Source organism: Stenella coeruleoalba (genome assembly GCF_951394435.1).
Source record: "Stenella coeruleoalba genome assembly, chromosome: 11".
NCBI lineage: Eukaryota > Metazoa > Chordata > Mammalia > Artiodactyla > Delphinidae > Stenella > Stenella coeruleoalba.
The window spans coordinates 34296104-34310825 of record NC_137157.1 but is presented as its reverse complement, the minus strand read 5'-3'; the positions used below and the strand labels follow the sequence as shown (position 1 = coordinate 34310825).

Here is a 14722-nt window from a genome sequence, read left to right as displayed (position 1 = left end):
AGGTTTTCACTAATGTCCTTTGTCTTTCTGGTTTGAATTTTCTTAGAAAAAATATACACAGAATGTCAGTAAAAGGAAAAGTTCTAGAGGTTAAAATAAAAACGATTCTACTATTAGGTTTCTACCATCCTAGTGGTGAATAAATAGCTAGTTTTCTTGATTAAAATTTCCAAAAAGGAGCATGATTCTAAAAGCATGGGTATCTGAAAAGGCAAAATTTCGATATTATGAAAAATATGTGGTCAAACCAAATATTTCTTCACCTGAAGAAATACTTTATTTTTGCAAAGGGAATTTTTATTTTTAATTCTAAAACTTTATTGGTTATTTTTAGTTAATGTCTTCATATAACCTATATGTTACCAAATATTGCCATATAACTTATTGGTTAAAAACATGAGATATTCTGAAAAAAGAAAAACTCATTATCTATTAATCTTTCAAAATCCATTTAGTAGGAGGGTAAAGATTTAGCATTAGAAATATACTAACGGCAAAAAAGAAATAAGAATTTTCTTTTAATAAATACATTTATTATAATTGTATTTTCACTTAAATAACTTAAATTTCTTACTTGTAGTAATGATCTAGAATGCCTGAATAGGAAATGTCACAAAATTAGGACTTGAATGCACTAATTACGTATTGACAAAGTTTTAAGTTTCTTTTTCAGTGTACATGTGACATTTCAGTAAATTTTTTATTAAAGAGTGTGTGTACAAATAATGAACTGTATATGCAAATGTAATGGCCAATATTTGATCACTTTTTCTTTTATTACCTTGGATTTTTCCCCTGGAAATTGTTTTTAAGAAGCAGTGTTATATAGGTAGTGTAAATAGTAATATTGTACTTAGGATTGGCTACAATCAGAGAGGTCTTCCAGACTCCTTATTTAGTCTGTTTTATCATCAGTTGCATCTTCTGTCTCTCTTCTAATGCAGAACAGGATAATACAGGAGAGGAGTTAATGTCAGTACAAGGGTTGGCTTTGTGCCATGAGGCTTCCAGTCACAGTGTTATCCTGTAAGCTTCTGATCTTAGAATAATAGTGCTTTTTTTTTTCCTACCATGGCAGGGTGTTGGTAGAAATAAAGATGTAAAAATCTCTGCCAGGTAAACTAGGGGGACAATATAAAAAAACCAAGAAAGTAGAAGTGGAAACTAATGCATACTTTTTTTTTTTTTTGTACCAGAAATACTCATTTAGTGGAAGTATATTTTGAACATATATGGATCTTCAACATTTATAGAGGGGATTAGTTCAGATTAGTTTTGTATTTGTGATGAGAATATATTTTATACAAAGTAATTTTTATCTTGTTTAAAGATTTAGATGAACTAGCTTAATTTTTATTGCCAAATAGCTAAGGTAATGTGATATTATGTGATAAAGTAAGTGTAAACTTGTCTTGGTTGGAAATGTAAATCAAACTAAAATTAATTTTCCCTTCATAGCTTTTGTTACCAATAAAGTGAGTATTTTCAGTATCACTTATGTTCCTTGTTTGAATATGGGGTCTTAATGACAATTGTATCTTCGAAAATGATAGAAACTTTTAAAAGTAGTAGAAAAGCTTATTATTATTAGAATTTGAACATGCTTGTTTTAATAATGAGTATTAATTTTAAAAATTAGTATATTTCTGCCAAATTTAAGTTATTCTATCAATAGAAAACAATTTCTATTATGTGTTCCTTAAATGCATATTTCCAATTTAAAAATAACCCCAGTGTAACCTTGTGCACTTACAGGACTTATAATACTTTTAATCTAGTAAATGAAACCTTCTTTAAATTAGAAACAAAACTAGTGACTCTAATTAAAGTTATATTGTTAAAAAGTAAAAATACATATTTTTTATGTTTTTACCTCTTAATGGTTTGTTAAATGTTTGAGCCAGAAAAAAAATACATAGAAAATATGAATTCTGTGTAAATTTGGCCATATGCAAAGATACAACAATAACAACAAAAAACCCATTTATTTTTGTTTAAGTACCAAGTACACATTAAGCTTCATGATAATTATGATTGATACTAGCAATTCCATGATAACTTCTCTTTAGAAATAAATCTTTCATTATAGAATAAATACTTAAAATCTTATAATTACTGCATTTTTAATAAGTATTGTTAGTAAAGATTATATTATTGTATTCTATTGTGAAAATGCAATTGTATATAGTTATACATTTCTTCCAAATTTATAATTTATTACATTATATAATTGTGTTATATAAATATATATTTACATCAATAATATTAAGAACATTCCAATTTAAAATTTTTATAAATTCCATTTTGGTTTTCAGCTTGACAAAAATCATACCACTTTTTCATTTTGTTTCTTTGGAAAAACTAGATGTCAGCAACAATTGTCTTTCTGGTAAGTTTATAGTAATATATAATTGTTTTTTAAATAATAGGCTTTTGAGTTTCTGTTCCAAGTATGGTAAGGCGTTGTTTTGGGTAGATGAGTTAATGGCATTTACAAATAACATATCTATACAAAATGGTGTAGAGGAGGAAAAATTTCCTCTACCTTCTCAGGCTAAGCCTGAGAATTAAACTGATGTAAGTCAGATAAACAGAAAAAGAGAATACAAGTTATAATTTATTTATTTTTTTTAACATGTACATGGGAGTTCTCACAAGAAAATAAAGACCCCAAGAAGCAATCAGAGTTGAACTTACATAGTGAGCTGGACAAAGAGTAGTAAATTGTGAAAATGTGATGAGGCAGAGGGGCTTGGGCTAAGGTAGTTAATTGGATGGAAAAGTGACTAGGAAACAAAGGCTAGTTTAACAGGTTTGTTTGTATACATATCTCTTGGCCTGGACTTCCTGTCCTTGTGATAAGAATGTCCCTTTGCTTCTGGTATAGGTCGAATATCTTTCACATAGGAATTTAATCTCCTGCTTTGAAGAAAAAGAAGGAAGGTCAGAGGGCCCTTGCATCTGCTCTTTTTTAAGTGCCTTTAACTCAAAATAGTCAAAATGCCAGAATGGCGTACTGAGGTGCCGTGTATTCTAAACTCCTTCAAATGTGTGGTGAAATAATTTAATTAAAAATTTCTCTCCACTTTTAGAATCATATTACTTCCATATCTTTCTGGTAAACCTGGGAAAATGTCAGAATTATATTCTTATTTAAAATTCATATATCTTTTACCTATGAAATGAATAGCCTAATGAAGATAAGTAAACAAACGTGTAAGTTGTTGACTCCTAACCAGACATCCATTAAAAGTTTATTAAATTAAAGAATGATGAATTGATTTGGTTAAACAGTCCCTCCCCCCAAATTTCCCCATCTCCATTTTCAGCCAGTCCCCTCATAGAGACAATCACAGTTCTAAATTTGTCACCATAGGTTAAATTTGACTGTTGTACAACTTTGTATTAATGGGATCAAATAGTATTTGCTTGGCATTCATGTGACATTCCACCACATCAGTTGTTCAGTTGTTTGTAAAGGTAGTCTTTTTTTTCTGAAGTGTAGTCCTTTGTATAAATATATTACACTTTGTCCATTATCCTGTTTATTGATGTTTTAATTTTTTCCTGTTTGAGGCTACTGTGATTACAAAGTTCCTATGGAAATTCTTGTACAAATATTTTTGTAAACACATGTTTTCAGTTCCTTTGGGTAAATGTTTAGAGTGTAATTACTGGATAATAGAGTAGGTGCATGTTTAACTTTATAAGAAACTGTTAAAACTGTTTTCCAAATAGTTGTAACATTTTATTTCCCCGCTAGTGATGTGTAAGAGTTCCAATCGCTCCATTCTTACAGCGTTTTTAGTATTTCGTTGTGTTATCTCATTATGGTTTTAGTTTGCATTTCCCTGTTGGAAAATGATATTGAACCTCTTTGCATGTATTTATTGATGATTTCTGTATATTCTTTTGTGTCTATTCATGTGTCTTACCATTTAAAAAATTTGGTTATTTGCCTTTTATTGATTTCAATAAATTCTTTATATATTCTGGATGAAATTCTTTGTCAGACATGTTTTGTGGATGTTTCTCACAGTCCCTCTTTTACCTATTAATTTTGTTGATGATATCTTTAGATGAGCAGAAGTTTTCAATTTTGGTGAAACTTTATTATTTTTAATAGTTTTTGCTCTCTGTGTCCTTTGTAATATTTTTCTACCTCCAGATTGAGATGATTTTCTATGCTTTCTTACTTTCTTGTAAGAAAGTAAGAAGTCTTATACTTTAAGTTTTTACTTTTAGGTCTGTGATCCACCTCAAATTATTTTTTATGAAAGGTTTGAAGTAGAGGATGAGTTCAATTTTTAATATGGATATTTAGTTAACTGTTCCAGCAACATTTGTTGAACGAACTATTTTCATCATTGAATGACTTTGATGTCTTTGTCAAAAAATTGATTTACATTTTGCCTATGTTGGGATGTGTCCCTATTAACTGATTTTCTCTTAATGATGTCATATTTTCCTATTTCTTTTTATGTCCAATAATTTTTAACTGTATGTTGAACATTGTTCGTAGTACAGTTTGCTGAGTCTGGCTGTTGTTGTCTTCCTTTTAAAGGGTATTAAGTGTAATTCTGGCAGGCAGTTAAAGTATTGGTGGATAATTTTGTTGATGTCAGCCTTAATTTCATTCCCTTCTAGGACAAGTCATTTTAGTTTTCACCTCTCAGTGCATGCCCCTACCCCAGGGCATTGTCTTCACTCCTAATGCATGTTCTTTCTGGATTTTAGCTGAATCTCTGAGCTATTCAGTTGAGTCTCATATGACGGGGCTGAAATTCCAATGTCTTTCACTGCTGCATGAACTATAATGTCATCATTCGGCTGTTAGCCTGATAGCAGGTTATCTCTGCTAGGTTTTTCAGAGTGTTGCCCTGCCTGTAACTCCTAGCACTCCAAGGACCTGCGGCAAATCCTCACATAGACTTCTTCCCCCAATTTCCTCCCCCGAGCATATGCACACACAGCTTCTTCTCAGAACTTTTCACCATAAATTCCAGCTTCACATCTAAACTTTGCCTCCTCACTCAGCAAAACAGCCTCTTTGCTTGGTTTCCACTTTCTTGCTCTAAGGTAAAATGCATTTAGGCAGAAAACCATTGTGATTGTCAGCTCACCATGTGTGTTTCCCTTTTCTCTGAGTGAGGCTTAAAAACAGGTGCTTCATGTTTATTGCTCAGTTTTATGATTGTTTTCTGTGGGAGAGTAATTCTGGTATAAATTACTCTTAATGTATCCTAGACTGACCTACTATTTTTACTTTTGAAACTATAAATATAATTCTGTTTAGGCATATGTTCAATTTTACCACTATCCTATTACTTTTGATTTTACTTTTTTAGATTTTGTGTTTGCAATTTGGGGCAAACTGCTCTAAGCCCTTTACATACATTATCTCATTTAATCCTCACCCTATGAGATAGAGATGAACCTGAATCATCAAGCAGTTGTATGATTTGCATAAATTCACACAGTGGCTACATGGTAGAAATATGTATTTTGATAGCAGAGTCTATGTTCTTAATATGGTCTCCTTTTAAAAGCATATCATATTCTGCAAAATAAATATTTTTTGTTTTCCTTCTTTAATAGCTAACCCATAAATAAAATGGTCATTGATTTATGATTATTTTTCTTTATCTGTGATAACTTTCATAATAATTTTTATTGTTTATTTTCTATAGATCTTACAAGTGCCCTAAGGTGGTTTGATGCATGCTTTTCTCTCCATGAATTGTCTCTCACTGGAAACCCACTTCTTCAAGAAATAAACTGGAGGTAAAGAAACAATGTTGCACCCTATGTACATACTTTATTATAGTTGCAGAGAACACAGTTCCATGAAAATTGTTCTGTGTATACTAATTACTTGGGAAAAGTTAATAAAAAATAATTTAAAAGATATTCAAAACAAAACAGTTTTGTAAAAATACTTTAAAAAATATCTTCTACCTAAAATAATTTTTGTACATGTACGAAGTAATGCAAATTTGAAATGATACTTTTGATCCATACCATGGATTATGTGACACTTTTAGTATGATGTCAACTTAGGTTTTGTGTTTATAGAAAAGACATTTGCTGGAAATTACTTTTTTTTTTTTTTTTTGCGGTACGCGGGCCTCTCACTGTTGTGGCCTCTCCCGTTGTGGAGCACAGGCTCCAGACGTGCAGGCTCAGCAGCCATTTGATTTTGTTTTATTTTCTTAACAGAGAAAGTTGGTGTCTGTTAAAGTATGTGTTATAAGTATATATGAATTCATGCCTCTATTTTGAATATTGCAGTACCTAGATGTAAAAGAAAAAAAATTTTTGTGATTTTTTTAAAGCTTTTTTTTAAAAAATTTAATTTTATTTATTTTTGGCTGCACTGGGTCTTCATTGCTGCATGTGGGCTTTCTTTAGTTGAGGCAAGCGGGGACTACTCTTTGTTGCAGTGCGCGGACTTCTCCTTGCAGTGGTTTCTCTTGTTGCGGAGCATGGGCTCTAGGTGCTCGGGATTCAGTAGTTGTGGTGCATGGGCTCAGTAGTTGTGGCACATGGGCTTAGTTGCTCCATGGCATGTGGGATCTTCCCGGACCAAGGATCGAACCCGTGTCCCTTGCATTAGCAGGTGGATTCTTACCCACTGAGCCACCAGGGAAGTCACTTGATTTTTTTTTTTAATTTAATTTTTTTTTTCTACAGCAGGTTCTTATTAGTCATCAATTTTATACACATCAGTGTATACATGTCAACCCCAAACTCCCAATTCATCCCACCACCACCCCTGCCCCCCCGCCACTCCCCCCCCTTGGTGTCCATACGTTTGTTCTCTGCATCTGTGTCTCCATTTCTGCCCTTCAAACCAGTTCATCTGTACCATTTTTCTAGGTTCCACATACATGCGTTGATATACGATACTTGTTTTTCTCTTTTGACTTACATCACTCTGTATGACAGTCTCTAGATCCATCCATGTCTCTACAATGACTCAATTTCATTCCTTTTTATGGCTGAGTAATACTCCATCGTATATATGTACCACATCTTCTTTATCCATTCATCTTTCGATGGGCATTTAGGTTGTTTCCATGTCCTGGCTATTGTAAATAGTGCTGCAATGAACATAGGGGTGCATGTGTCTTTTTGAATTACGGTTTTCTCTGGGTATATGCCCAGTAGTGGGATCGCTGGGTCATATGGTAATTCTATTTTTAGTTTTTTAAGGAACCTCCATACTGTTCTCCATAGTAGCTGTATCAATTTCCATTCCCACAACAGTGCAAGAGGGTTCCCTTTTCTCCACACCCTCTCCAGCGTTTGTTGTTTGTAGATTTTCTGATGATCCCCATTCAAACTGGTGTGAGGTGATTCCTCATTGCAGTTTTGATTTGCATTTCTCTAATAATTAGTGATGTTGAGCAGCTTTTCATGTGTTTCTTGGCCATCTGTATGTCTTCTTTGGAGAAATGTCTATTTAGGTCTTCTGCCCATTTTTGGATTGGGTTGTTTGCTTTTTTAATATCAACCTGCTTGAGCTGTTTATATATTTTGGAGATTAATCCTTTGTCCGTTGATTCGTTTGCGAATATTTTCTCCCATTCTGAGGGCTGTCTTTTTGTCTTGTTTATGGTTTCCTTTGCTGTGCAAAAGCTTTTAAGTTTCATTAGGTCCCATTTGTTTATTTTTGTTTTTATTTCCATTAATCTAGGAGGTGGATCAGAAAAGATCTTGCTGTGATTTATGTCAAAGAGTGTTCTTCCTGTGTTTTCCTGTAAGATTTTAATAATGTCCGGTCTTACATTTAGGTCTCTAATCAATGTTGAGTTTATTTTTGTGTATGGTGTTAGAGAGTGTTCTAATTCTATTCTTTTCCATGTAGCTATCCATTTTTCCCAGCACCACTTATTGAAGAGACTGTCTTTTCTCCATTGTATACCCTTGCCTTCTTTGTCATAGATTAGTTGACCATAGGTACGTGGGTTTATATCTGGGCTTTCTATGCTATTCCATTGATCTATATTTCTGTTTTTGTGTCAGTACCATATTGTCTCGATTACTGTAGCTTTGTAGTATAGTCTGAAGTCAGGGAGTCTGATTACTCCAGCTCCGGTTTTTTTCCCTCAAGACCGCTTTGGCTATTCGGGGTCTTTTGTGTCTCCATACAAATTTTAAGATTTTTTGTTCTAATTCTGTAAAAAATGCCATTGGTAATTTGGTAGGGATTGCATTGAATCTGTAGATTGCTTAGGTTGGGGGAGTCAGTCATTTTCACAATATTGAATCTTCCAATCCAAGAACATGGTATATGTCTCCATCTGTTTGTATCATCTATAATTTCTTTCATCAGTGTCTTATAGTTTTCTGCATACAGGTCTTTTGTCTCCCTAAGTAGGTTTATTCCTAGGTATTTTATTTCTTTTTGTTGCAACAGTAAATAGGAGTGTTTCCTTAATTTCTCTTTCAGATTTTTCATCATTAGTGTATAGGAATGCAAGAGATTTCTGTGCATTAATTTTGTATCCTGCTACTTTACCAAATTCATTGATTAGCTCTAGTGGTTTTCTGGTGGCATCGTTAGGATTCTCTATATATAGTATCATGTCGTCTGCAAAGACTGACAGTTTTACTTCTTCTTTTCCAGTTTGTATTCCTTTTATTTCTTTCTCTTCTTTGATTGCCATGGCTAGGACTTCCAAAACTATGTTGAATTATAGTGGTGAGAGTGAAAATCCTTGTCTTGTTCCTGATCTTAGAGGAAATGCCTTCAGTTTTTCACCATTGAGAATGATGTTTGCTGTGGGTTTGTTGTATATGGCCTTTATTATGTTGAGGTAGGTTCCCTCTATGCCCACTTTCTGGAGAGTTTTTATCATAAATGGGTGTTGAATTTTGTCAAAAGCTTTTTCTGCATCTATTGAGATAATCATATGATTTTTCTTCTTCAATTTGTTAATATGGTGTTTCACATTGATTGATTTGTGTATACTGAAGAATCCTTGCATCCCTGAGATAAATCCCACTTGATCATGTTGTATGGTCCTTCTAATGTGTTGTTGGATTTTTTTTTTTTTTACATTTTTACATGTATATTCATCAGTGATATTGGTCTGTAATTTTCTTTTATGTAGTATCTTTGTCTGGTTTTGGTATCAGGGTGATGGTGGCCTCATAGAATGAGTTTGGGAGTGTTCCTTCCTCTGCAGTTTTTTGGAAGAGTTTGAGAAGGATGGGTGTTAGCTCTTCTCTAAATGTTTGATAGAATTCACCTGTGAAGCCATGTGGTCCTGGAGTTTTGTTTCTTGGAAGATTTTTAATCACAGTTTCAATTTCATTACTTGTGATTAGTCTGTTCATATTTTCTATTTCTTCCTGGTTCAGTCTTGGAAGGTTATACCTTTCTAAGAATTTGTCCATTTCTTCCAGGTTGTCCATTTTATTGGCATAGAGTAACTTGTAGTAGTCTCTTAGGATGCTTTGTATTTCTGTGGTATCTGTTGTAACTTCTCCTTTTTCATTTCTAATTTTATTGATTTGAGTCCTCTCCCTCTTTTTCTTGATGAATCTGGCTAATGGTTTATCAATTTTGTTTATCTTCTCAAAGAACCAGCGTTTAGTTTTATTGATTTTTGCTATTGTCTTCTTTGTTTCTATTTCATTTATTTCTGCTCTGATCTTTATGATTTCTTTCCTTCTACTAACTTTGCGTTTTGTTTGTTCTTTTTTCTCTATTTCCTTTAGGTGTAAGGTTAGGTTGTTTATTTGAGATATTTGTTGTTTCTTGAGGTAGGATTGTATTGCCATAAACTTCCCTCTTAGAACTGCTTTTGCCTCATCCCATATGTTTTGGATCATCGTGTTTTCCTTGTAATTTGTCTCTATGTATTTTTAAATTTCCGCTTTGATTTCTTCAGTGATCTCTTGGTTATTTAGTAATGTATTGTTTAGCCTCCATGTGTTTTTTACTTTTTTTTCCCTGCAGTTGATTTCTATTCTCATAATGTTGTAATCAGAAAAGATACTTGATATGATTTCAGTTTTCTTAAATGTACTGAGGCTTGATTTGTGACCCAAGATGTGATCTATCCTGGAGAATGTTCCATGCACACTTGAGAAGAAAGTGTAATCTGCTGTTTTTGGATGAAATGTCCTCTAAATATCAATTAAATCTGTCTTATCTATTGTATCATTTAAAGCTTTTGTTTCCTTATTAATTTTCTGTTTGGATGATCTCCCCATTGGTGTAATTGAGGTGTTAAAGTCCCCCATTATTATTTTGTTACTGTTGATTTTCTCTTTTATAGCTGTTAGCAGTTGCCTTATGTATTGAGGTGCTCCTATGTTGGGTGCATATATATTTGTAATTGTTATAGCTTCTTCTTGGATTGATCCCTTAATCATTATGTTGTGTCCTTCCTTGTCTCTTTTAACATTCTTTATTTTAAAGTCCATTTTACCTGACATGAGTATTGCTACTCCAGCTTTCTTTTGATTTCCATTTGCATGGAATATCTTTTTCCATCCCCTCACTGTCACTCTGTATGTATCCCTAGGTCTGAAGTGGGTCTCTTGTAGACAGCATATATATGGGTCTTGTTTTTGTATCCATTTAGCGAGCCTGTGTCTTTTGGTTGGAGCATTTAATCCATTCCCGTTTAAGGTAATTATCAATATGTATGTTCCTATGACCATTTTCTTTATTGTTTTGAGTTTATTTCTGTAGGTCCTTTTCTCCTCTTGTGTTTCCCACTTAGAGGAGTTCCTTTAGCATTTGCTGTAGAGCTGGTTTGGTGGTGCTGAATTCTTTTAGCTTTTGCGTGTCTGTAAAACTTTTGATTTCTCTATCGTATCTGAATGAGATCCTTGCCGGGTAGAGTAATCTTGGTGGTAGGTTCTTCCCTTTCATCACTTTAGATATATCATGCCACTCCCTTCTGGCTTGTAGAGTTTCTGCTGAGAAATCAGCTGTTAACCTTATGGGAGTTCCCTTGTATGTTATTTGTCGTTTTTCCCTTGCTGCTTTAAATAATTTTTCTTTTTCTTTAATTTTTGCCAATTTGATTACTATGTGTCTTGGAGTGTTTCTCCATGGGTTTATCCTGTATGGGACTCTCTGCACTTCCTTGACTGGGTAGCTATTTCCTTTCCCATGTTAGGGAAGTTTTCGACTATAATCTCTTCTAATATTTTCTCAGGTCCTTTCTCTCCCTCTTCTCCTTCTGGGACCCATATAATGCGAATGTTGTTGCGTTTAATGTTGTCCCAGAGGTCTCTTAGTCTGTCTTCATTTCTTTTCATTCTTTTTTCTTTATTTTCTTCCGCAGCAGTGAATTCCACCATTCTGTCTTCCAGGTCACTTATCCGTTCTTCTGCCTCAGTTATTCTGCTATTGATTCCTTCTAGTGTAGTTTATTTCAGTTATTTTATTGTTCATCTCTGTTTGTTTGTTCTTTAAATCTTCTAGGTCTTTGTTAAACATTCTTGCGTCTTCTCGATTTTTGCCTCTATTCTTTTTCTGAGTTCCTGGATCATCTTCACTCTCATTATTCTGAATTCTTTTTCTGGAAGGTTGCCTATCTTCACTTCATTTAGTTGTTTTTCTGGGGTTTTATCTTGTTCCTTCATCTGGTATATAGCCCTCTGCCTTTTCATCTTGTCTGTCTTTCTGTGAATCTGGTTTTTGTTCCACAGGCTGCAGGATTGTAATTCTTCTTGCTTCTGCTCTGTGATTTTTTTTAAAATGAATTTTCTTTTTAAAAAAATTCTCTAATGAAACTCTGAAATTATGCTAACACCATTTTCCCCAAGTTAAGCTTCATCTTTTGTATAATCACATTTTTTGAAGTAATTTACATATAATAAAATTTATCAATTTTGAGTATCAGTTTATGAGTATGAATATTGTGTAAAAACCACCACAATCAAGTTATTGAATATTTTTATCACCTTGAAAAATTACCTTATGCCCCTGGGTGGTCAGTCCCCTCTTCCAATTGTTAAAAATGTCTCTCCACTGTCTTATTACTCTCACTGTTTCTGATGAGAAGTCTGTGAACATTCATGTCTTCATTCCTCTGTCTCTGAGTACTTTTAAGATTTTCTCTTCATCAGTGGTCTTCAGCAATTTGATTATAATGTGATTTGGTTGCTTTTATATAAATTTACTCTGCTTAGGATTTTTTTTTTATTGGCTTAAGTTTTTTTTATTTAATGTATAGTTGATTTACCATGTTGTGTTAGTTGCAGGTGTACAGCAGAATGATTCAGTTATGTGTGAGTATGAGTATTCTTTTCAGATGTTTTTCTATTATGGGTTATTACAAGTTATTGAATATAGTTCCCTTTCTTATACAGTAAGTCCTTAATGTTTATCTACTTTATACATAGTAGTGTGTACCTATTTATCCCAAACTCCTCATTTATACCTCCCCCTTGTCTTTCTTCTTTGGGAACCATAAGTTTGTCTTCTATGTCTGTGAGTCTATTTCTGTGTTGTAAATAAGTTCATTTGTATCATTTTTTTATTCCACATATAAGTGATATCATGTGATATTTGTCTTTCTCTGTCTGACTTACTTCACTTAATATGATAATCTCTAGGTCCATCCAGGTTTAGGATTTACTGAACTTCTCAGATACAGTGAATTTATAGTTTCCATAAAATTTTGAAAATTGTTGGCTAGTAATTTTCAAATATTTTGTTCTATCTTATCCTACTAGGACTCTAACTTCATCAGTATTAGACCACTTGATATATCCCAGAAGTCTCTATTGCTCTGTTCTTATATTTATTATACTTTTTTTCTGCCTGTATTTCAGTCTTACTGGTTATTGCTATGTCTTCAAATTCTCTGATATTTTCTTCCTGTATAGCTCCTGTGCTGTTTAATCCCATCTAGACTGTTTTTCAGTTCAGATCAGATATTATGATTTTCATTTCGAGACGTTTCCTTTATTTTTTAACATTTACAATTTCTCTCCTAATCATGGTCATATATTCCTGAATCACCTTGAACATATGGATAATATTTATAATAGCTGTTTTAACGCCCTTGTCTGTTAATTTCATCATCTCTATCATTTTGAGGTCTATTTTTATTGATTTTTTTTTTTTATGATTCTGGGTCATATTTTCCTACTTTTTGCATGCCCAGTCAATTTTGGTTGTAGTCTGGACATTTAAAATTTTATACTTGTTGATTTCTTAATTTTGTTTTTTTTTTTCTTTAAATAACATATATTTTGCTTCTCACGTGCAGCAGCTACATTACTTGGAATTAGTGAGATACTTTCAAAACTTCCTTTTAAGTTCTGTTAGGGAAGTCTCAAAGAAATCTTCAGACTAGTGCTAATTTAGCCCCACTACTATGGTACCAACTTTCTGAGCATTCTGCCCAATGTCTCTTATATGTATCCTTTCAACTTTGGCTGATGAGAATTATTCCCATCCTCGCGTGAGTTCCTGTAATTTTTCTGCCTTTTGCTTCCCACTTGTTCTTTCCCTTGGCTTTAAGTGGTTTTTCTCTCACACATCCTCAGACTCATTTACCAGGTCTAGGTGAATTAAATCCCAGTATGCTGAAAAACTTTGCATATATCCACTTTGGAATTTTCTAGTACTGGTGATGTTTATGGCCTGAACTCTTATCTCTTTTTATGTCCAGCAGCATGCATTTGTTAGATGGTTTAATATGATTTATTGTACATTTGACATTTGTATCATATCAGGTCATAGATACATCAAGGCAGAACAAGCCAAAATGGACAGGGCTTGTAGCCTAATTTCGCAAGGTGTGTTTGGCAACATGCTAAGTGTAGGGAAAGGCAACCATTTACTAAAATTCAGGTAGGAAAATCTATTTCAGGATCTTAAGTTTGGATCAAGTCAGAAAGTCTTATCAATTTGACCAGGTAGTAAAAATAATTTATGAATACAATATAGATAGGGAGAAATGAATAACTGAATAAAAGGTTGTTGTGACATCCAGTCCTAGGGCATAAACAGTTGACTCTTTCCCCTGATTTGGTTTCCCTGTGATGTGTGGCCATAGCCAGGAAGATCCTTGTTTTTCTGAGTACTTCAGAGGAATATAAGATATCTTACAGAAGAACCAATGATCTGATTATGTTTAAAATTCCTTTACCTGACTTAATCTACCTGTAGAAAAAGATAAGAGAGTCTAGGGAGTAGTCGCTGTTCCCTCCCTTGTCTAAGGTCACTGCAAACCTGTGACATTCTCTTTCTAGATGTATTGGTTTCTTGAATTTGTTAATTGACGTTTAGTTAAGAAAACAGTAGCATTTTTACACCAAGTCAAACACCTGTGTGATTTGCTACTCATTGATGAGTATCACAGAGGAGTTATTATCTTTTTGCCAGAAAATCTATTTTTCTTTCTTTTTTCTTTAAAGCTCAGTTTCCACATAAATTTCTAATGTTACAGTGTTCTTTAGGGAAACCTGGTATGTTTCCACATGTTTTAGAACAGAACCTGTCAACTTCTAATTTAGAAACATCTGTTTCTAAGTGCAATTTAAGCTGTATAGCATGGAGGAAAGAGTATAACCCAGTGCAGTGGTTCTTAAAGGTGTATCCCCCAGACCAGCAGCTTCGTCATCACTTGGAAACCTGTTAGAAATGCAAAATCTTGAACACTGTCCAGATCCACTGAATCAGAAGATAGCAGATGATCCCCAGTAATCTGTGTTTTATCAAGCCCTTTGTGTGATTCAG

The 14722-nt window shown here is 33.4% G+C and overlaps 1 protein-coding gene across 1 annotated transcript in view; it reads left to right on the top strand.

The window, feature by feature from the left end:
• LRRIQ1 (leucine rich repeats and IQ motif containing 1) overlaps window positions 1-14722 on the top strand; it is a 177368-nt gene that overhangs the window by 53036 nt on the left and 109610 nt on the right. Inside the window, exons 14-15 of the mRNA XM_079938280.1 lie at window positions 2316-2389; window positions 5691-5784. Of these exons, the coding sequence (XP_079794406.1) occupies window positions 2316-2389; window positions 5691-5784 (168 nt within the window). The remainder of the gene's footprint in view (window positions 1-2315; window positions 2390-5690; window positions 5785-14722) is intronic.